This window comes from Poecilia reticulata, linkage group LG15 (genome assembly GCF_000633615.1).
Source record: "Poecilia reticulata strain Guanapo linkage group LG15, Guppy_female_1.0+MT, whole genome shotgun sequence".
In the NCBI taxonomy this organism is placed as follows: domain Eukaryota; kingdom Metazoa; phylum Chordata; class Actinopteri; order Cyprinodontiformes; family Poeciliidae; genus Poecilia; species Poecilia reticulata.
Window position 1 is genome coordinate 13,101,971 of NC_024345.1, and position 23,215 is coordinate 13,125,185.

Genomic DNA, 23,215 nt, shown 5'->3' on the forward strand with positions numbered 1-23,215 from the left:
TTGTCATAAATATTAAGGATATTGTAATGTGGAAGTATAATTAGGATTGACAGGACTTAATTACTTATTATTACTTATTATTTGTACCAGAGTTATCAAAATAATCAATATTTTCATATAATAAACATATTAAGCAATTCTTTAAGGATATTCTGTTTCATCAAAAGCGGTAGAGACACATTTCCTACTCCCAAAGTTGGAAATGAGTAGGAACTGGTAACGTAGCAAATATGCTTGGAGAAGAGCCTTTTTGACTATCACTAGCTGAAAAGGTAAAGCTTTGTTATTAGGTATTTTGTGGGAGATGAACAGGAAAAGGCAAAGAATACCAACAAGCCATGACGCTTTGCTACAAGAGCCTCCTAAGGGCCAAAACTCTGATGTTGGAGAAACATTAAAAAAGTTCAGTAATGCTCACGTATCTGCAACAATGAAGGAGTGAACATGCCTGATGGCATAACCTAGTATTGTTTAAAATATTAGCAACACGCTGATAGCATGTATGTTTTACATCAGATTGTGTCTCCCCATTGAGGAGTGTTTCCCACCACACAATAACTCAATCCTACCATGTGCATAGTTTCGTACCCAGTGGTTGAGCGAGAAATAAAAGTCAAACCGACCAGTTTACGCCCGTCTGGTACAGGTTAAAAATAAACAGCAAGCTTAAAGAAATGTTAGATCCAGACTGAACCAGACATTTTAAGTAAAAACTAATAAGAGCTTGTGGCAACTAACCATGCCGAGAGAAATTGAACAAGGTTGTTGAATGGTTAGATCAAATGTACACATACAAAGAAACAAACAAAAACTTATATTAAATATTATCTCCTCTTCTGTTTTTCTAAACAGGAAAGTCACATTTTTAAGTGTTTATTTTCTAAGTAAATTCTGAATTACTTATTGCGTAATGGTTGTGTCCTAATTAATTGCCCTAATTAATCAAATATTGGCTCCACATATAACTTTTATTTGTTAGAAAGAATACAGCAACACCTCATACCAGAAAAGTTAGGTACAACATACTGAAAAAAAAAGTTATATGCTGATCAGTTTGTCTCTTTGTATGACGCCTTTTTTTGGGGACGAGTTGGAGCTGACCCCTGCAGGAGATTTTGTAACCACGATACCTGCTTTGAAAACCATCAATTGGCGTTCGTTTTCTGTGACCTACTCTTAATCTGCTGTAAAGAAATGTGCAGTCAACTCACCCAAGGATCAAAACCAGAATAAATTAAAATTAAAATATTCGCGAGATTTAAAATAGGTGCTGTTTTGAATTGGTGATGAGCCATACCAGCAACAATGGTAAACAAAGGAAAGCAAAAAGGACAATTATAAAAGAGGAAAAATAACAAGATGAGGGTAATACTTTCAAGAATATTGTTTGGTGTTGGAGCAGCTTGAGCACAAATAGAAAAAAGCATTTCTGGCATTGATAGATAGATATTGATAAATGCCATTATACCTACCTAAACGCCCTTGAAGTATTGCTTACACACCGTGACCGTCAGCTCTTTATAATAGAAATGTCTCAAGCCCCTTTTGCTTCCTAACTGATCTAAGAAGCATTTCCTGAAATCAGCCTCCTCTGCCAGTCTAACGACAGCCCTGAAGGCGCCATCAGATGAACAAATTCATTACATCTCAACAACCCCTGTTGGGGCCTTAACACACCAGCCTTCCTTTTAACCATTTTTACCCCTTTTTAGTTTTTAGCATTGCCTCGGCAGTCACAGAGAAAAAAAAAAAGGTTTGCATTTTGTTTACAGGAGATTACTGCTATCTGAAATATGATTCTTCTTGCCTCATTCGCACAGAGCACAGACATGCAATACAGAGGAAATCATGGAGCACTTTTTTATTAGGGTGAAAAATGAAAAAAGGTCTGGACTCCTGCCCCGAGACATTTTGTGAGCATATTATTTTACAATGCTTTGATCAATTTGTCTGTCAAGCTGGCTGAGATGTGGGGGAGTGGGAAAAAAGCAATTTAGCTTGTGAGGTCCTCAATAGAAATGTACTACAGGAGCTGGTGTATGACATGTTGCATTAGAACCTGAGTAGCCTTTATTGCCTGATAATGTCGCAAGGCAATGCTGATATCAATCACCCTTTAACAGCCGTATGTGATGTGTTTTTATGAAAAGAAAAAAAATAAAGTATGAAGCATTTCTTGGAAAATAATTGATTTAATTCTGAGCTGGGGGAGTTCTTGTTTTAACAACATAAAAATGTTGGGGAGGGGGGGAAACTGGCACAAAATGTGTTGGAAGCTAAAAATTGTTAAGAGCAAGCTCTTTGCATAAGCCTCTATAGAAAATTGTAATTAATTTTACACGGATAAACACTTCTCTCTCATTTGCATATAGATATAAACAATATATTTGTGCATGTGAATTCCCTGCACACTCAGGTCATGTGATCAGCCTAAAATCCTAAGTGGCTAAAACCAAAATTATCATTATACTTACCAGGCCATAAATCCCCACCACTAACCCCCCCCACCCCTCCTTTTTTTTCTCTGACACAAAGCCTTATAAATCTGTGTCTGATTTTTTTCACATTGCACATTGTTTTTAGTTAATGATTTTCATCTGTTTGTTGTTGCTGTGATAGCGGGGAAATGTACCATATGCTCCGGCAAAAGACAAATGATTAGCAAATGAAATTCTGGACAGCTGTCTGACTGAAAGCGTTTGGTTGATAGCATTCTGCTACCATAATTAGCTTAAGCTTTGGGTTAATTAACTTTCTACCTGGATATGCATAATAATAGCATTCTGTAGAAAGCCAAGGAGCTTTTCAGTATATCAGCTGCAAAGGCTTGCTTTATTTTTTATTTTGCATTTCAGCGGCATATTTCAATTTCAAGAGGCGATTTAGCTCGGGAGCATCGTCAAATATTGTAGATTTTACTCCCCAAGCCAGATAATTCTGAAACAATAGGAGTGCATTATGTGGCAGAAATGCCATTTCTGAATGCAATTAAAGCGGATGAAAGCAATCACAAATTTTTAAACGCCTTTGTCTAGCATGAGGCCTACTTAAAAAAAAAAATAACCATCAAGAGGAGAAAAGAGGCAGGAGAACCCCCAAGTCCTTCTATAAGAGGCCTTTGAGACTGAAAGTGAAGTACAACAGTAATTAGTCTTTTGTATGAATTTGCTGGCCATGGTCATGATTAGTTAAGCATATGAGAGGACTGCAGGACTGCACTGTTCTTAAGGAGGAGGGTGTTAAAGTCTATTTATCACCAGTTATCCTCACAGCTTTCCATTATCACCGACAACACTGGATGGGGCCTGAGAACAGCCTAATTGTTCTGAGGTGGAGTGTTTTTGTGTCAAACCCGTCACCCCAGTCGCATTGGCATTCATAAGCAGCCAGACATTTTCCATCTACCCGGCTCTAATACCCAAGCTGTCACAACAGCTTTTACACACTACCACTGCTGGTGTGAAATATCTGAGGTGATGCATTTATCGTTTTTCTCACACTCGTGTTGTGTTGTGAATCAATGTCCTGCTTTGCGCTGAATAGCGGTATGGTAAATGTGTTTCCCTGGTTGGGGTCTGTTTACATGATGTGCTCACACGTCGGGGAAACCATAACCACAACTTATTTTCCACTACAGTTCCTTTCTGCATCTGTTCTATTTAATTTGACCAAAGGCTTTTCCAGACCAATTTTAGGATGTGCTGTGTCCTGGTAAACTCCCTTATTAGATTTCAACCAAATGTCGCAAACAAGTCCCTGAGATCCACTTTAAAAGATAACGAAGAAAGTCTGAGCTTGGAATGAAGATTTAAAGGAATAAGCAAAGGCAAAAGAATTGTGTACAGTATTGTTCTTTGCAGTTGAGAAACCAGAAGTACCATCATTGTGAATATGTTGCTGAAAATTTATATTATTATGGCAATATCAGTTACAGTTGACCCATTTTTGTCAGATTTTTTTTCTTCCTTTTTTTAAATATGCTTTTGCAATTTCCTCAGCAGTCTCTGTTAGCTTAAAAGTTCCCAGGGCAATAAAAAATACGCACAGGGTGTGGTCATTGAGGGAAGTTGAGGTCCAATCCCCTGGCCAAATACATTATTGATATACGCAGGGTCATTGAACGACAGTTGAACTCTAATAACTTACTGAGCTACAAGCCAAATGCATTCCTATGCGATTGCAGTATTGCACACATTGATATTGCGATGACAACTGTGATGTGATATATTGTGCAGCCCAAATATTAAATAAGAGTAATATTGTAACAGTATGATCATCTTGTATTTTTTTTCTAATACAAAAAAAAAATACAAGACTTCTTTTTTTTTTTTTTTTTGTTTTGAAAAAGTCTTGGAGCTGGTGGCTTAGAACAAAAATATATATTTTGTGAATCTGCTGTCCTCTGCTGTGTTTTTGCATGTGCATTGACACTTTTCTGAATTTAGAATACATAGATAAAGCTAAAATACTAGAATAGATATTTAATTTTAAAAAGTGTGCATATCACTAGACCCAAAATACATGCACTGAGAAGGGTATACATAATTTTTCAACATGCCACCAGAGCTAATTTTACTCCGTCTGACTTGGGGATAACACTGACACGTGAGTGATTGTGTTGAAAAATGCTGACAAACCTTTGGTTCACTCCATCTTCCTTTCTCCATCATCACATCAGCTTAACACAGAAGCTTAATGTTCCCTAAAAGGCAGACTTTAGCGATAGCCGGGAGTCCCCTCAGGTAAATTTATATGTAAAAGTAGCTGCTATATTTGGATATTTGTGTTAGGACTTTATTATTTCATTTTTCATCTTGTACCAGTCTTTGTCTAGCACAGTCTTTCTTTGTCTAAATACACTTTTGTGTGCTAAATAAACTGCTTACATTTGTAACTAAAATGCTTCGTCATACAAACCGCAAACTGCTGAAATATTGAATGAAATCATCAATAAAGCAGTGGGGAGACTTTTTGACGTACTCCCTTTAGAAAAGATATATGAATTATTCATTGTGTAATGATATTCAGATGATTTTTTTTGTTCTATTTTTATGACCGCCTCAGAATATTGTTTTGCATGTTTTGAAGTGTAGTACTCAGCTGCGTATTCATTAAGGTGCTGCTCCCACTGGCCCTTGGACCCATCTGTGCTCTATGTTTGTGCCCCCGTCTCCTGGGATCCTCCCAATCAGGCTGCATGTGCCATTTCCTGTGTAAACCAACACCTGTGCAACACACTACCTGTAAACCGCCCCACGCAGACGAGACACTGACATTCGCTCTGATAAAATTCTGCAAATGTTGTGGTTTTCCAAAGCAGAACCTCCAGGGTGAGCCCAGAAGCCAAATGAGAGTTGCCGCTCAGAACTAAAAGCAGCTCCTGCAGTTTTTGTTCCCCCTCCCTTTTCCCCGCTGTCGACCGTGAAGTTTCTCCAACATGAGGCAAGTTTGTTTTAGAACTTGATTGGATTCTGTATCTGCAACGCACAGAAGTGTATAGCGTGCGACATACCACGGCAATATGCAGAGAGATGATTCCGCTCTGACATCTTGGAGAGGAGTACGAGTCAATTATGCCCAAGTGTTGTTATTGCTTATCTTCCTGTGGCACCAAACAAGGATTTAGTCAAGGATTTAGGGGTGAGGGGGCGGCGGTGGGGATCATGGTAAGCGGTTCACAACAAAACACTCAAAACTCTTGGGAGCGGGCACTGATTTAAAAATAAATTACAGAAGACGAAGCGCTAACACTCAAGGGCCCTCAACAGTGCTGGCGTACACAGGTGAAGATTAGCCTCCTCCCTAATCAGAGGAACAAGGCAGTAATTTGCTCTGAACACAGACAGTAATTAGGACTTGGTGACACTGGATTCCCATAATGCCTTTGTGCTTGACGTGGTCAAATTTTGACAGAGGCTATCCATGCAGGGTCACTGTCCCCTCAGTCTCCTGGCCCTCTTCAGCTGAGTCTCTAAAAGGTCCCTGCAGTTACAGGGGATCCCTAATGTACTTTATGCCTCCCTCACTGGCTCCTTACCATTCGGGTAATTGGAATCTCTTACTGTGGCACTTGAGAATAGAGGCTAAAAACGCTATTTGAAACTGCTCAGTACTCTGTTGTAGATAAACATTGCAGCGTTGGGGTGTGGATACACTACATAATGGAGTAAGAGTTAAGGCTCTGGTAATACATGCCTTCACTGACTCCTGTGGCTAGCCAGCTGGGAGAAGACCTAATTGTTGTGTGCTTTGTTGCCTGCTCTGCAGTATTTCACCACCACCTTTATGTATTGGATTGAGCGCGCGGCCTCTTCCGTGGACATTTGCTAATAAGAGTTGCTGGATATCAGGAGAGCAGTTTATCTGGCCTAGTTGTTTTTATTTCGAAACAGCTGAGCACAAAACGTTCTCTCTTTCTCTCTCTCTCTCGTAGCAGAATAGGAAGCCTTCCTTAAAGCTTACCAGTACTGAGATAGGCATCTGATCTCAAATGGTTGAACGCCCTGCATCGAGCAAGTGGCTTACAATTGTATCACACCCTCTTGCTCAGAGACCATCAGGATTTTGACATTCATAGAGACATGCTGTATTTTTTCTCCCTTTTTAGACAGTCATTTTAGGCTTTTTTCATGCTCTCTTGAGTCTTTGACGTCTCTGAGTTAAGTATCTGCAGCTATAAGGCTGAGGAAAAATATTGAACGGCTCTTGGCCTTTTCTATTTCATCCTCTGACCCGCCATGTTACCCATGATCGGTGAAGGAGAACTCTGGCAGGCTGTGTCAAAAGTGACAGCCGATCGAGTCGGGATGAGCGCCATCACGCTTCAGAGGATGGAGGCTTCACTTTGGAGTTTTTCCCCTTTTTTGTGCGATACACCATTACACCCTTCGCCAGATCCCTTTCAATTAGATCCTGTGGTTAACCTGTTTCATTCTTATGTCTGTAGCTGATAGAAAAAGTCTTGCTGAAGTCTTGTGCAAGAGGAGATGCCAGATGTTTCAAGGAAAACTGACAATTTTAATGCCAAATATTCTTCTTTTTTTCCACCTTTTTCTCATTGTTTCATTGATTGATGGAATAACCTTCAACATTACATAAATGCTCAATTCATTCTTTATATTAGAGTTGGAAAATAGGTGGAACTCCAGATGACTCCCACTTTACGCAACAATGATTTATGGTAATTGGAAATTGATTGTGACAGGAGCACAGTATTAGAAATTTTCTCAAATCGCTATCTCGTATCAGGGGAAATATTCTTTTTAGTGCAGCAGATCCTCTGCTAGTTTGGAATTAGTTTCTTATTTCCTTACCTGTGATTGAATAGAAAATGGCCAAAGGACACTGAAGAAGTATGATTTATGCAGTCAAAAGATAATGAAAGAGCAGTTCTACTTTAACCTGGTTTGTACTGTTTATTTCAACTGAAATACAATTATTGAAGCATTTTTTTATCACAATCAAGCACAAGCTTGTTACCAATACACCAAAATATTAAACAGTTTCCAAACTGCTAAAGTTTTCTTTCATGCTAGTCTTTCTTGCATCGTTCCTACATTTTGAAGTCATTTTAATGAGATGTCAGAAAATATACTGATGTTAACAATGTTTTTTGGCATGCATGGTGCAGCAGCACTCCTCCCCCCATCACCTGTTGCTTTGCATTGCTGGTCAGCTGGTGAAAGGATATATTTTTTCAATTGGTTACAAAGAATTCATATTGGCCAGTTTGTAAATACTTCCTTTTTGAAAACCACAGACAGTTATGGTGCACAAACTTCAGAAGCACCACCACTTAACCTTGTAGCACTGTTTATAAAATCATCTTAGTTTACAATTCCATCGTATTTTATTGCAATCAATGAGATATTAACATTTACAATTATTTATATTTAACCAATAAATATGAAATATGAAACGAGATAAAGTTATGCCCTTCTCAATCACAATTAAATAATATGTTTTGTCTTTACAACAGTTAAATTCGCCTTACAATTGCTGTCCAACTTCTCCATGTTTCCATGTTTCCACTGGTATTTAAAAAAAAAATAAAAATAAATAAAAAAATAAATAAATACAAAAAAAAAAATATATATATATAGTGATTAGCTCCAAGGCTGTAAGGCCTCCTTTCCATCACAGAAATCTTTAGCTCCTTCCACAGACTCCCTATCAGATTAAAATTGAGTCTCTGGTTGAGCCACTCCAAAATATTAATATTACTTCCAGTCAAAGGTAAAATAAGCAAGATTACCCAGGTTGTTAATCTGCTTATATTAGTGTACCTCAGGGTTACTCTATGAAGAAAATAACAGAAAATAGCTTTAATGTTGTGCCCACAAGGAGTTGGCTTAAAACTTAGTACGTATTTTAACAGGTGCTGTTATATCTTAGTAAATATCAAATTTAATAATATGTGTCATTATTTATTTTGTGATATTGCGATATCAATATAATTTTACTCAAAGTTGTCGTACAGTAAGAATCTCAATTCCATCCATGTATACCTTCATTACTTAAGCAAAACAAGGACAAAGTTTGTATTTCTTACTTTATTTCTGAAAATAATGCCAAATTTCATGTAAAAAGCTCGGTAATGTGCCAGTCTGGCCTCTTTAAAGACCATATGACGAGGGTTGACTTGTGATGCACTGAAGCGTCTGGAAATGTTGCAGGAGCTCTATCTTCCACAGCCCATATGCTCTTTAAAAACAATCCCCCGTTGCACCGGGAGGTGACAGACTTCAGCTCCACTGATGTTGTTCCTTTTTCACTTATTTATTTATATTTGCTGTTGTTTACCAACCCTAACATGTCCTGCATTGCATTAAGTTTTACCACTGTCAACGTTGTGTCGCTGAGGCAACTTTTAAAGCGAAAGGCGGAGAGGAAAAATTAGCTACGGTGACAAGTCTGAAGCGCGAGCAGTTGAGGGGGTCAAAGGTGCCAAGCCTTAAGCAAAGGTGCACCAGCCTTTGTCCGGTAGATTGTAAGGGCCTGCGGGTCCAACAGGAACATTTCCACACACAATATCCCCGAGCTGTCAGTGTGCAGCGTCTGGAACATCCTCTCAGAGAGAAAGAGGAGATGTGGAGGGGTAGAGGAGGAGGTAGAGGTGGGAGGATGCGAGTTGGTGGTGGTGGGGTAGAAAGGGAACGGTGGCCTGGAGATCCTAGCCGAGAGAAAGTAGGSGGGGGGGGGGGACGCGGGTTGGTGTTGGGGAGCCAAAAGAGCTGGTGTGGGAGGATAGAGAAATAGAGAGGGGGCGAAATGAGGAGGGAGAGCTGGGGGGGAAGGGGAAGGGGAAGGAAGGGATAGAAAGGAGAGACAATGACAAGTAGGGGCTGGCTGGGCACTCACCCATGCCGACAGAGATTGCCATGAGCCATGGCCATTGTTTGAGCGGGTCTCAGCGCAGAGCCCGCTGGTGGGTTTCCGAGTTCTCCACCGCTCGGCTATAAACTGCTGCGAGGTTTATTTAGAAATGAGAGTATTTACACCTTTTACTGTATTTACACCCACTGTTAAATGGCACCCAGGAGATTTCCATCACACAGCCACAAACTAGCAGGCAGAGCGGCCCTCTGAAAACTGACCTGCTCAGTCATAACACTCCAGTAAACCTCGGCTTCACATGTCCAATATAAAACGCTGCTCAAACTGTGACCTGCAGAAGTGTAAAAACACTTTAGGGCCACGTTGTTACGGCAGGCGGGAGGGAGACAGCCTGTGTGTTTAACAAAGTAAATGTCTATTATTAATACCGTACAGGATAAGCCAATTTTATAAAAAAGGGGGGCACTTAAATGGCGATATTATTTATTTATAAGTCCTGTACACCAGTTAATGGAATTGGCGGCCTGCTTTAGAATCCGCAACACAGCTTGAGGTCCACTTTGGAGTAATGCACATGCTAAGAGAGAACCTTCCCAATAGGGTCTTTAAGTGTCAAATATGGGTCAGCCTGCTTGCGTTGACCTGGGGGGTGGTCAACAGCAGAGAGAAACTCAGCTGTTAAGTGATGCCAACTCAACCATCGGCAAATTCCTCCAAGCATCTACTCATGCTAAGATGCACGTCCAAGTGCAGTGCCGTACTGGCCAGCTCCGGTTTGTCCAAAAAGAAAAAATAAATAAATCCATTTATTCTTGTCATGAACTCTAAACAAAGCCCAAGCAGAGTTGAAACAGTTGTTAAGGCTTCTAACTTTTTCTGACTATTTCTAAAGCCCCCCTTTTTTGTTGTAGTTATTTTTGAAAAACTATCTGTACTGCTTCACAAACTCTGCCCCTTGTGATTCCTCTTTCACTTTGTGCAACACACATACACACACTCTAAATCTGTTGTGAGAAATTTCTGGACTTCTTCATGTTTTGTTCCAGTTTTTTTTTTTTTTTTTGCTTGCTGCTGCAGTTTTACCTGCTGCTTTTACAGTGGGTAAACCTGTAAGTGTTAAATGCCTTACAAAATATTCATGCCATTGTCATTTATTGAACAAAGTAGTGTAAATTTACACAGTGGAAAATGAAATAATTTTTTTTTTCCAAGTCACACCAATAACTTTCATTTACAAATCGTATTTCTGCATCGTTGTTGAGTTGAAAATTAATAATCTGACCAGAGCACCTTCTCCTGCATGCTTACTGTGTGCCCTGCCAGTAAATTTCATTAAATTGGAATATTCAATCCCATTCAATTTACCTTTTGTAATTCAGTTCTTTTTCTTAACCCCATATTTCTGCCTATTACCTATAAAAAATGTTTTTTTTATTGGTCTAATATAATATTCAAAGCCTAAATGTCATGTTCTAATTAGTTGTAAGTGGAAAATCATAATTAACAAAACTATGGGTTTGAAAACATCAGTCTTTGTGTATTTAATCTATACCTCGTGTTTACTCACTGAATTGACTTTCTGAAATAAATTAACTTTTCAATAAATACAGAGAACCCCCGATGTTTGCAAAGGTTAAGGACCATAATCACTTGCGAATGGTTAAAATCTGTGATTACTTGAGACCCTCAAAAATGCTATTTTCATCGTTTAAATATACTCTAATATGCATAAACACTCAGTGTAAATCATCTTGGCAGTACAATAGAAAATAATATCTACACTCTTTCTTACTTCCACTCTTGAGGGCACAGCCAATCAGCACCAAGAAAAGCAGAACTAATGGATTGGCTGTTTAGCAAGCACCAGCCAATGGCTTATCAAGTAGCATTGTGTCCAGTTATTTGAGCCTTACATTTTCTTTAGAATATTTTAGATATGCATTATGCACTAATATATCTTAATAACCGTAACTCTATTCTAATATTATAACCCTTCCACCTTATTTAGCTGAAAATAAGTTGGGAAATAAGATTCCAACTTATTTTCAGTGAATAAGTTGGACATCTTATTCGCTGAACATCTGTGTTTAGGTGGGGCTCCACTGCATTCTGATTTATTGAGATGCCCTTGAGACACAAACAGGAAATATAGCTGCTTTCAGCTGTTTTTCCCCACCATTCTTTTATAAAAACAGATTTGTGTAACACGTTATAATTGTCCAGTCAACAGATTCTCCCACCTGCGCAATTGATTACTGAAGCTCCTCCAGAGTTACAGTGGAAATCTTGACTGCTTTTTTAAAATAATCTTCATTTCACTCAGACTGTCAACTTATGTGATCGCCACGTTTTGATGGCTTTAACAGAGCTGTTGAAAGATGTTGAAAACTTGGGATTTATTTTCTAACTTTATTGCTGACCTATCTGATGTGTCCCTTTGTTTTCATTATGCTGAATATTCATCAATTCATCAGAGCACAACTGTGATTAAGCTACACACAACTGGGCTCCATTACTGATTAGGCGACTGCTGAAGGTAATTTGTTACTCTGGTTTTTCATGCTGGGCGTCATATCCAAGGAGGAATTGATTCAAATTCACACCACACTTTTCAGATTTGTATCTGTAATAAAAAATGAAAACCTCACAGTTAAATACTACTATGTGTTCACCTGTCATGTAAAATCCAAATAAAACACACAAGAGGTTTGTTATTGTAATGTGATAAAAAGTTCACGTGCTGTTAATACTTCCTTGGCAGTGTACAACTTTAGATTTCAAGCACGTCTCAATTAACAGCTTAAGTTTTATTCTGCATATAATGCCATCTTCCATCTGTGTTGTATGTTACTGCACTCCTGTGACTTTTTTTTTTTTTAGCACCGTTCAACCAAGAGCTGGGGTGGTATGATTGCTCCTCTGATCCCCATCTTACTTCCCTTGTCCTGCCTTACATCCCTCCCAGGAGCAGCGAGGCCCCCCTGAGCTGCGTGGTCACCGATAGCCCAGCAGAAACGAGCCCCGAGATGCAGCGCTGCGTTGAATGGCTCCAGGCGTACTTCACCCAGCCGCAGACCGCTGGGAGTCTCCCGCTCCCTGCCTTTCACCACCCCGCCCTGCAAGGAGGTCTGTCATGGATAAATATTTGCAGAGCCATGACTGGGATCAGGCTTTCACTCTTAATTGTCAGTTACATCACTTACACTCACTGGCTCACTGTGTTATAATGAAGTATTTTATGGCTGAGAGGGAGAGTGGAGGAAAGTGGGTGGTGGTGTGTGTGCGTGTGCGTGTGTGTGCGTGCGTGCGTGTGTGTGTGTGTGTGTGTGCGTGTGAGCGGCAGAGAGAGAACAGAACACAGAGCTGTAACTTGGTTCAGTAATCTGTGGCAGCTCTTACCACGCGTGTTAGTCTTGGCAAGCTTTTTCATGATTCTTGGCACATTCTTTGAAACTGATCGAATTCCACTCTTGACATTTTCAGACAGGAAGCTTTCTTTTCTTTTTCTTTCTCTGTCTTTTTTTTTTCTTTTAGATGAGAACATGTGAATGGTGGTAAAGTTTGAATGAGCTTATTGTTGGCCTGATCAGTCACTTAGGGTGTGTAAAATGAAAGCGGCCCAGAAAACTGGACAATTAGTGTTCTTGTAGTGGGAAGTTGTGCTTGTGGAGTTTGTGATAGAGAAGCCGAAGGACAAAAATGAAGAATGAATTATCTCTGGTGCTTTTAAAGACAATTATTATTATCTGTTGCCTTACAAACTTTTAAAATCAGTGCATTCAGGTATTCCACTTACTTTGAGCCACTTTAACACATGAATACGCATTGATTTAAACCTCTCCATTGTATCTAACATATGTTTTGGGTCATTGTCTAGTTTACAGCCTCCAATAGGTTTTATTGCATTCCTCTTCTTGTTTATGAAAAGCATGTCACAGCATGATGCTGCCACTGTAAGGATTTACAGTTGATGTGCACTGTTAGTTTTTTACCATACATAGTATTTTACATTTACAGTCATTGTCCTTTCAGTGAGTAGTTGTGTTTGCAAATCAAATTAAGTGACAGAAAAGATGAATATCGGAATTTCTTTTGTTTTGAAGACACATTAATTTTGTCACATGACAAACCTAAATGTAGACATCAAATAAAAAAAGTCAGTGCTGTTTTCACAACAACTAAGAATCTTTTTTAATGCTATTTTACCGAGGCACTTATATTTTAACTTAAGGATTTTCAGATCAGCTCACTCAGCCCCACATGCACACATACATGGAGAAGAAAAACCCTAATATATGCATTTAACAATTGTGGCTCCCTTCCCCTGCAATCAGGCCTTAGTTGCTCTCTAATTTCATGCAGATCTGCGGTGCTTGAGTGATGGCATTTTCAATGAGCAGGTACTCCGTCGAGACCCTGTATACAGCTATGAGTCCCACGCTCCCGCAAAGGCAATGCAGAAAATACATCAGGACCAATTACGATATCAACTTTCAGTGTGATTCCCTTCGCCACCAAGTGCTTGTGTACCAGCCCCGGGCTCTTTCAAATCGCATCTCATCTGAAAGTCTTTGGGGTTTTAATTAAATTTCAGGATAGATGGAATTCTTCATTAGTACCTGATCTGAATAGGTGATTGTGCCGTGTTGCACCTCTATCCCCCCACATCCCCCCCCGCTCGTCTTTTGTTTTGGGGCTCCGTAAAATACAAGGTTTAGTCTCTCAGTAGTCAGAACCAGAGGCCAAACTAGTGGAGAAATGTTAAATGTGTGCATCAGGAGTATTTGTCTTTTGAGGGTAAAGAAAAAAAAATACACACATATATATAGTTTTTTTTTTGTGTGCAAAAAATTTATGAATTGATTTTGCCTTTATGGAGCATAAATTTCTCCTTTAACAAGTCAGACTGTTGCTACCGGTCTCCAAGAAAGAAAGGGATATAAAAAAAAAAACAAGTATAATCAGGTCATTACAATCTGTGACAACCAACTTTTGTTTGCTCAGTTATCTTTGGGGAGAACCTGAACGCGACAGCGCTCTCGCAGCACTTGTCATGTAATATTGAGTTGTGACCTTCACTTGAAGTGTTGCCATGTTTATTTACACATTTCTGACAAAACAAGCCACTTTTCATATTAGCTGTCACGGCATACCTGAGAAACAGAGGTGACATGAAAGGAGATTCAAGGCGCAGTTCCCTATATCGTCTGACTGTCACGCACAACATCACACGGAAGTTTGGCCAACAGGGGTAAAGGAATGGTGAGAGAATGCGCGTGATACGCTCAGTTAGCTACAGCATGTGTGTGCGTGCGGGGGTGTGCGTGAGTGTGTGTGTGCTCGCATTTGCTCCCTCAGAAAACCACAGACGCCAACGTGGGTTCTTAAAATGATGCATATTCTTATCTCATTAATTATACATCCATATGTAACAGACGAGAGGATCTTAGTCTCGGTAAGCGGCACGGGGAATGTGCTGGGAGGGGGGCCAGGCAAAGGGGAGGCAGGGGGTGGGGGGAAGGGCGCTCTTCAAAGCCCAAATGACTGTGTTCCTGCAGGAGCCTGAACCTCCCCCTGTGCACAGCGCAGGGCGAGATGAGACACTCACCAGGACTCGCCCCTGTGATGTGGAGAGGAATTAGGGAAATGAACGTTTTCAGAATATCGAATAATCAGAGAATCATCAGCACCCCGTCAGCCTTCAAAAGTATGGATCCCTTAAGACTCAAGAGACACTTTGACTGGGAGTCAAAGTCTTCCTTCCCATTAGACACAAAGGATAACGAGGTAGCTGCATTTCCACTATTGTCTTTTTGCTCTCTCACAAGCATGTAAGAGGTGACTGTCAGCTGGAGGTCGTCTCTCCAAATCTGTCATTAGCGGGGCTGATGGAAATCAGTTTACAGCTTTCTATTTTTCCTCCTCAAGATTGCTCTCGTATACAAAATTATGAGCAAATCAATCATATATGTCAATATCCTCATAATCACTAGATGCGTTCGATTTTTCTCCGAGTAAATCTGTCTCTGCCTCCACAGCAGCCCCATCACCTGGCCTCACTGCAGGTAATGACCTGTGACATGATTATGGGCCGCGTGTAAACATGTAAGTGGTTTCCCTCAAGTTTTATTTAAACAATTGACATCACTGCACTCTGATCTAAAGAGGGTCCTGACCTCAGACACACCGTATTAGGCTCTTTATGAAGTATGGGGCTAGGGGACCGCTCTCTGAATCACTGCTGGTCACCTTGGGCGACCTGCATGAAGTGTCTGTCACAAACACTGATGAGGGCAAAGTTCTTTAACCTCTATATCTGCAGATGAAAGAACAGACACTTGTTTTCCAGCCCGACCTGCTCTGAGAAACAGGATTTCGTGCAGAAGTGTTAGGAGCAGAGATGGGTCGGCCAGGCTTTTCTTGGCTTGATGCGGATTCCCTCTTTTCTGCGAGGTCTGATCTGAAAGTTTCAATGCTATTTTAATCCTAGAAATATTTCCAATAAAATTTCTCAGAGTAGCTCTGAAGCAAACTGAAAAAAAAAAAAGAATTGCAAGATTATAAATTTTTTGCATCAAAGTAGAAAATACTGTAACCTTGATGTTTGGCTAAACTCCGAACAAAGATAATAAAGGTATACAATTAGCAGCGTTGGAAAGAATAAATGCACGTTTTTATTTCAATTTCAATGTAGACTCCAAACATTCAGAAAAAAAACATAACAATAAAACAAAACAATAATTAAACAAAATATTTTGTCACATTCCACAGCTTCCCCAAAGTAAAAAAAAAAAAAAAGAAAATCCAGATCCATTTCAAAACTGGAATGTCATGGAATTTTGTTGAATGTGTGCAAATAATCTTACAAGCATGGGTTTCTCTAACCTTTCCAATGATGTTGCATTGAAATAACAGTGATGGAGAGACTGTGTTGCTCGCAGAAGCTTTTTTATTTGTCTGAATCTGACACTTTATAATCTTTCCAAAACTGTCACATACATGTCAGATCTTTTGTGATTGGATTCAAATTGGATTTGGTGGGAAAAAAATGTCCCTTAAATTTAAGACCCACTACTAGCTCCTTTTTTAGAGGAAAGTGTATATTCACATCTTGCTTAAAAGCAAGGATTTTCAAAGTAGTTAACAATACCAATCAATAAGAAAGTTTGGGGAGGTGATTTAGTTATGTAGCCAGTTAAAAAGCATAGTTTTAGTTGACAATGCCATGTTAAAGTTCTTCTTTAACACATCAAAAATAAGTTGTGAGTAGGATATTCCTCATAATACAGGCCAGTTCTTAAATTGAAATCACAGTGGTCTTAAAAAGCCTTAAAATGAACTTTCTTAAACTTGTAGAAGTGTGTAGAAACCACACTTTAAGCGCGTTGTAACTCGTTTCCAAGGCGACGCAGACCTTGTTTCGTTTGCCCGAAAAGTTTGCGCCAACAGGGTTTTGTCGTCACCTCATTCTGGGCAGACATTCGTTTATCCATCAGTGACAAAGCAATATCAGTATTCACTGCAGACATCACGAGGCCAAATCTGAGCTACAGGAGGGAGAGTGAAAAGCATAAAAAGGCAAAAAAAAAAAAAATTTTTTTTTTTTTTAGGGGGTGTATCTTATCTCCTCACAACATTAAGGCTGTCTGCGTAAGAGCCCGTCATCTCGTTGACAGCGTGATTATTACCTGAAAAATTATTAAACAGTACCTACGGGCCTTGTTCAAGACAAAGAACTCACATGGGTGTGCATCAATCAAACGTATCCCCTTTAGGTTTTACACTTATTCCCCCCAGTTTAGGCAAATTGCCTTGTTCGCGTGGCTTTGTGTAGCAGAGAGTGACTATAAGGTAGCAAGGGAGCCTGGGGAGCAAAGGATGTTCGCTCTGTAGAAGAGAGACAGGGGTGTGACATGTTTTCACACAATGCCAATTTAGAGGGATTTCACATAGATCAGTTGTCATGTGCTCTCTTAGACCATATAAATGAGAGAGAATGGGAGATCACTAATTGAATTTTCATGGCGGAGTACATGTGTATACTAGACGAATTTCACCCAGTCTTGATAACGAGACTATTGTTCCTCCTTCTTGTCCTGTGTGCAAAAAGGAAAAAAAAGAGAAAAGTGTTTTTCCACTCGCTACACAAGCTGAGTGCATCGGTGTCTCAAGCGTTCGAGACGCTTCAAATACTTTTCCCTTTTCTTCAGCAATCGGAGCTAGACAAACATGCCTCTCAGTCGCTGCCCGGTAATCCAGAAAAAAAAAAAAAAGATAATACTGCTGCTAAAGTGCTAATGAAATCAAAGCCGGTAATATGGTCGGTTAAGCTGCGGATGATTTGAGGAATTCCGCCATTTAAGTGAAGATGATATAATGAATCTACTCTGAATAGAAAGCAATTAAAAGGACAAATTGGTCTGATTAACCTCAAAGTCATCCCACTGCCACAAATGGTTTTTGCAACATTCAAATTATTATTATTAAAAATCTGGAGCAGATTTGCAGTCTTTTTGGCCCCTCTTAATCCTTTTAAATGAAGGAGCGAACTTTTTTAATTTTAGCTGTGACCTTTCCGAAGCATAACCTAGATTTTTCTGCCATAGGAATAATTTTCTCACGTCTGCTTGTGTAGCATGTTAATACTGGTTCTAAGGTCAAAGAGGGGAGACTTCTTCGTATTTAGTTTTTAATGAGTGCTGTAAGGAATAAAGAGAGACAGACATCCCCGTATACAGCAAGTGTTTTAATCGGGCATATTCACACTTTCTGTTTTGATTAAAAAGAGTTCCGTCGGCGTGCGACGCTTCCTCGTGTTATCAAATCTCCGCCAGATTTAATCTCACCTTCTCTTTTCTCTTTCTTTTCTCCCCTGCCCTCTGCCGCGTGGCGAAGATGCCTTCACCAGCCGCGTGCTGCAAGTACTTCTGAGGGACGTGAAGTTTGGAGAGACGGTCTCGTATAAGCGCCTCGCCGAGATGGCGGGAAACCCCAGAGCGGTGCGGGCGGTGGGAGGGGCCATGAGGAGGAACCCGGTGAGTGTGGATGACATTGATTGACAGGCTTCCATCATTACTTAATTTATTCAAGCCAAAAGGGACAGAAATTGGTTTTTTATTATGAAGCTATCTATAGTGAACACAATGAATGATAATAATTATTTAAAAAAATGGTTTGTTGATTATTTCTTAAAAATGTACAGAAGGGTAAACAAAGAAGTTAGCAGCTATTTAAAATGAAATATTAATAATTAAAGAAACCTAGATTTAATAATATATTTTTTGACATAGAAATTTTCCAGGAAAGATTATGCTGAAAATGTCCCTTTAGACATAAAAAAAATGAAGTGCTTAAAGTTATTAAGTCCATATTTAAGGCGCCATTTACAGGTAAAAAATGAAGAAAAAAAATACAGGAGTTAAATCATTCTTATTATGTGTGATCTACATTGTTAACACAGCATGTATGAAAGTTGTCTAATTTTATTTAAAATACTGTATAACAAACTCCTTTTTATTGTTTCTACAAAGCACCTTTAAATTATTACTATTATTAGATGTAAACACAAGTATAGATTTAAAATCTGAACTAAATACTGAGTTTAGTATTATCTTTAATGAACTTTACTACAGAGTAACATTGAAAATAATGGTCAATTAGACATGGCACTCATAAATGGTGCCTTCCAAAGAGTGATTAGCAGAGCTCCTTTCAATTCCACATGACAACTTTTCATGTTTTTGTTTTTTTATGACAAAAAATATTTACAAACAGGCAAATTTGTTTTTTATGGTACACAAGGACAAAGTGTACTCACTGACCTTCCTTCAGAAAACAGTAACAAGTGGGGGAGGAGCAGCGTATTAGTCTATGCAGCTGGAAAGAACTCTGGTCACTCCAGCAGTTTCTCTGGCATCCCATCAAAAAGGCTTTTAACCAGAGGAGCGGTACGATTGACAATTTCTGCATTTTTCAGACTTTGAAACCTCAACCGGGCCCGAGCTCAACGCTAACTGGTTCTCAGACCCATTGTTGTTGTTTCAGCTGTCTGCTGAGATGCCATTTACGCAAAAGCAGTTGTGTAAAAGTTTTCCACAATCCAGGATATTGAATCTTAAACAGTAGGTGAGTTCCATCATATGCAATCGGCACCTCCCGCCGAGAGCAGCCGAGGAGTAAAACTACCTACAGCACGGTATTTTTTTATTTATTTTTTTTAAGCCCACACCTTTTTGTTCCTGCTCTCTCCTGTCGGTATCGTTCACCGCAAATCTCCGATTCTTGTAGGAAACCTGGTCCGCATCGTTTTACCCACAAATCCACTGTGTACAAAATGAAAGGCCAGAGGGCAAGTGGTGTGTCTTCTTTTGATCAGACCCTTTGATCAAAGCCTGTTTAACTCTGCCCATGTAGTGCTGTGGGCACCACCGGTGTGCTCGGTGAAGGCAGAGAGCACTTCTTATGTTATCTCCTTATATGTTCCATAAAACTCCACGTCGGAAAATTGTGTTTATGCTCCGTTTTTCCGTCTGCTGCGGTTTGGAATTTAAATTTGCAGAAAGAAAAATTAAAACTCTGCAGTTTCCCCTATCAGAATTAGGGGTAAAATCGCAGAGTTTGGCTCTTGATGCGCCGCATTAAATTCTCAAATATACTTTACACTTTTCAGTATCCAGTGGCAATACCGGTATATAGCTGTATAATAGTGCTCAGCCTCATGTTTTACAGACATTTCTTCCCTTTCGCCAGGGAGGCTGGGAGCCTGAGCCCTTAGCTCCTGATTCAGATCCAGAGTCAGATTGTCAGTGTCAATTACTTGTCAGTAGCACTGCTCCACTCGGGCTTCAGCTGTGAAAAGCTCAGTGTGCTCAATCGATCCTCGCCTCTCTGTGGCACTTCTTCACCAGGATTTGAGTATTGATAAGCCTGGCGTAGTGCTCTTTTTCCCCCCTATGTGAAGAGGCAGATCCGAAGGCCTTGAGGGTACCCCGCTCTCCCTCCAAACCCGGGGAACAGTATTGATCCGAATACGCGAGCAGTATTTCTCTGTCTGCAAGGTTAATCTGGGGGCTCAGAAAGTTTTATTGCTGTTGATATGGAAGAGGGTTTAATGATGGATTTTAACCGAAACACACACTGCTTGTCCAACTTTTCGTATGAAGGGAGCGAGAGTGGAACCATCCATTCGGCGCACAGCTCTGTTAAATTAGAGGGGATGCAGCCAGAGTGCAGCAGTAGTTTGGGATGTTTTCTTTTTTGTTTTTTTGCTTTGTTTTTTTTTTTTCCTGTTCGTGCAGCTCTAACAAAACGAGGACATCATTTAGAATATTTTAGAAAAAGAGGCGATTCCAGCGGTTCGCTCCGACGATTACCGCTTTTCTTGTTCCGAATCCACAATGATCGAAGTGTTTTAGGCTTGCTTGTTTAATCTTTCTCCAGCCATTTAGTTTACAAAGAACTCGGGACCCCCCTGGCAGTTGTCTGCAACAAGAGTAAACGCTCCACCGACTTCCTCTTTTTAATGATCACAGGGTTATCAGATCTTAATGTTGACACCCTCTCGATTGAATATTCATCCTGCTGGTGTTTTTGCCCATTAATTTTTGATTGCTTCTTTGCTTTTCACTATTAAAGAGTAAAAAAAAAATAAAAAAAATAATATCCTAAGACTGAGCCATCATCCTGAATGTGGATTCGCACAGGATCAAACCAAATGGTTCTGGTGTGGCACTTTGTTTTTTTATGCAGCGAGAGAACATGAAAAGTGCAAAATGACTCAGAAAGGTGTAGTTCATATCCTCTGCACGTCGAGTGCTTTTAAGTCACACGTTCTTGAATTTATCATGCGCACCTGCTATCAAAAATTTTAAATTATTGATTTGCTGTGACTATAAATGCTAAACTGTGACCGAAAACCTGCAATCTGTGGTTATCTGCTTTTTTTCTTTAATATTTACCTTTTATTTCCTAGATTAAAAAACAAATGTATCTATGCAATTTCATTTTGTTCGTAAATATCAAACTAAAAAAAAATAAAAAATACTGATTAAAGAAAATCAACATCCAGCTGTGAAAAGTTACTCTGACATGAGGAAGTGTTGTGAAATTTATGAGAAAAACAAAACAAAACAAAACACGTCTATTCCCTCGGAGCGTCACACTTCTCCCTGCCCGTCTGTGCCAGGTTCCTCTACTCATTCCTTGTCACCGAGTCATTTCCAGCTCTGGACAGAGTGGGCCGTACATGAGCGGCAGGGGCGACCATCTCAAACAATGGCTGCTCACCCATGAGAGGCAGAGAGGGGAAGGCTGAAGCATGACAGAGCCCGACTGTCCTTCATTCAGTGCGCACACACCCACACACGCACATGGTTGTTTTCTTTTTTTTTTTTAAACACAAAACAAGGCTATAAAGTTAGGCATCTTGGCACAAACTGTGGAACAACTGGAATTACTTGGAAACACTCACCATAGTTCTTTCTTTTTTATTTTTTTTTATCTAAGAATAGAGATGCTGCATTGTTAATGCGATACAGAATTGTTGCAAAATTAGATTGTTGCAAAAAATAACTTAAACAGAGAACAGTAGGAATTACAAACATATGCTCCCGTGGGTCCTCGTTGCGTTTGCCAGATAGTGCTGGAATGGTTTTTCTAAAGCATTATTATTCCCTTAAAAATATCTCTTGCATTGTTGTTGTTGTTGTTGTTGTTTTGTTTTTTTTTCTTCTCTTCCTTAGCAGAATTAGTCTTTGTACCTCTCGTCGGTTTTTTAATTTCCTGCCAAGTGAATGCTTTGTTCGACATCCAGTGATAAAGGCTCCGAATTTTATGGCTACAAAGCTTTGTAGTGCAGCATTTGTTTTGTCTTCATTTAGATCTCATTGTTTGCTCTCGCCTTATAATCCACCTAGAGTGGAGAGATGTCTCATGTGTTATATATACTGTACTCTTCCTCCGTTTCGACATGTTTAAATAAACACATTTCAAAACGACAAATCTGCTCTTTTCATCAGTTCCACTTTGTTTAATTTCAGCGCTGGTCTCTTATAAACTGCTCTCGGTTCGGCTCGTTTTTAATTATGCCGCGTGTCTGTTCTTCCCGCGCTGTCTGACTTGTCAGAGCTCCTTCTTTTATTTCTGAGTGGGCTTTTCCATTAGAGGGCAGTACAGAACGGGGAAACAGAAAATCAACATTTCAACCTTGAATTCATCCAGCGCATTTAATCTGTAATTTAAATGTTTATGTGTTATTTTATTATCATCACAACCCCGTTTAATCCCTGTGGGATAAATTATTATTTCTTTCTGGGAAAACAAAAAAAAAAAAAAAGAGAGAGAGAGAGCACGCGGTGATGCGCGTGTTCAGAGAAAACAGTCGTTTTAACTGAATGTGCCTTGAACTTTTACTTTCTGCGTTTTTTTTTTTTCTCTCCCATTGATCCGTTGTTACAGTTACAGTTTGAATTCCTGATTCACCTCACTGTCTTCTGCTCCAAAGTGACCCTAACTCGCTCATAGTTATTCCTCTTCTCTTCAGCCCAGGTAGCCTAATAATCCACCCTCCAAAATAACCCCGGCTCTAACCTTTACAGAACCAATTCGAGTGGACCCGCCTGCTGAATATATTTGAACTTTTGCTGCATTTTTGAATCTTCTTATCCGCCCCGGCTCCGCGCGGCTGTCTCTCTCACCGCAGCTCGCCGGACTCAGTTATTCTGCCATTGGAGCAGCATCGCAGCGTAAATGTTGAGGCAGCAGACAGGCAGATGAAGAATGAGACTCAGTCTGTGGTTTCACAGAGGGCTAATGATGCCTGTGGTGACTACAGGCTACAGTCAGCCCCCTAACGAAGGGAGCTGTGACACAGCCACAAGGG

The 23,215-nt window shown here is 39.8% G+C and overlaps 1 protein-coding gene across 3 annotated transcripts in view; it reads left to right on the top strand.

Moving 5' to 3' along the window:
• LOC103476769 (methylated-DNA--protein-cysteine methyltransferase) overlaps window positions 1-23,215 on the top strand; it is a 38,356-nt gene that overhangs the window by 4,324 nt on the left and 10,817 nt on the right. For 2 of the 3 annotated variants that reach the window (XM_008429332.1, XM_008429333.2), the window contains exons 3-5: window positions 12,302-12,462; window positions 18,232-18,371; window positions 21,521-22,348. In XM_008429332.1, coding sequence (XP_008427554.1) covers window positions 12,302-12,462; window positions 18,232-18,371; window positions 21,521-21,649 — 430 coding nt within the window. In that variant the 3' untranslated portion in view covers window positions 21,650-22,348. Of the gene's footprint in view, window positions 1-12,301; window positions 12,463-18,231; window positions 18,372-21,520; window positions 22,349-23,215 lie in introns of those variants that run through there. The other variant, XM_008429334.2, reaches the window with a different exon arrangement.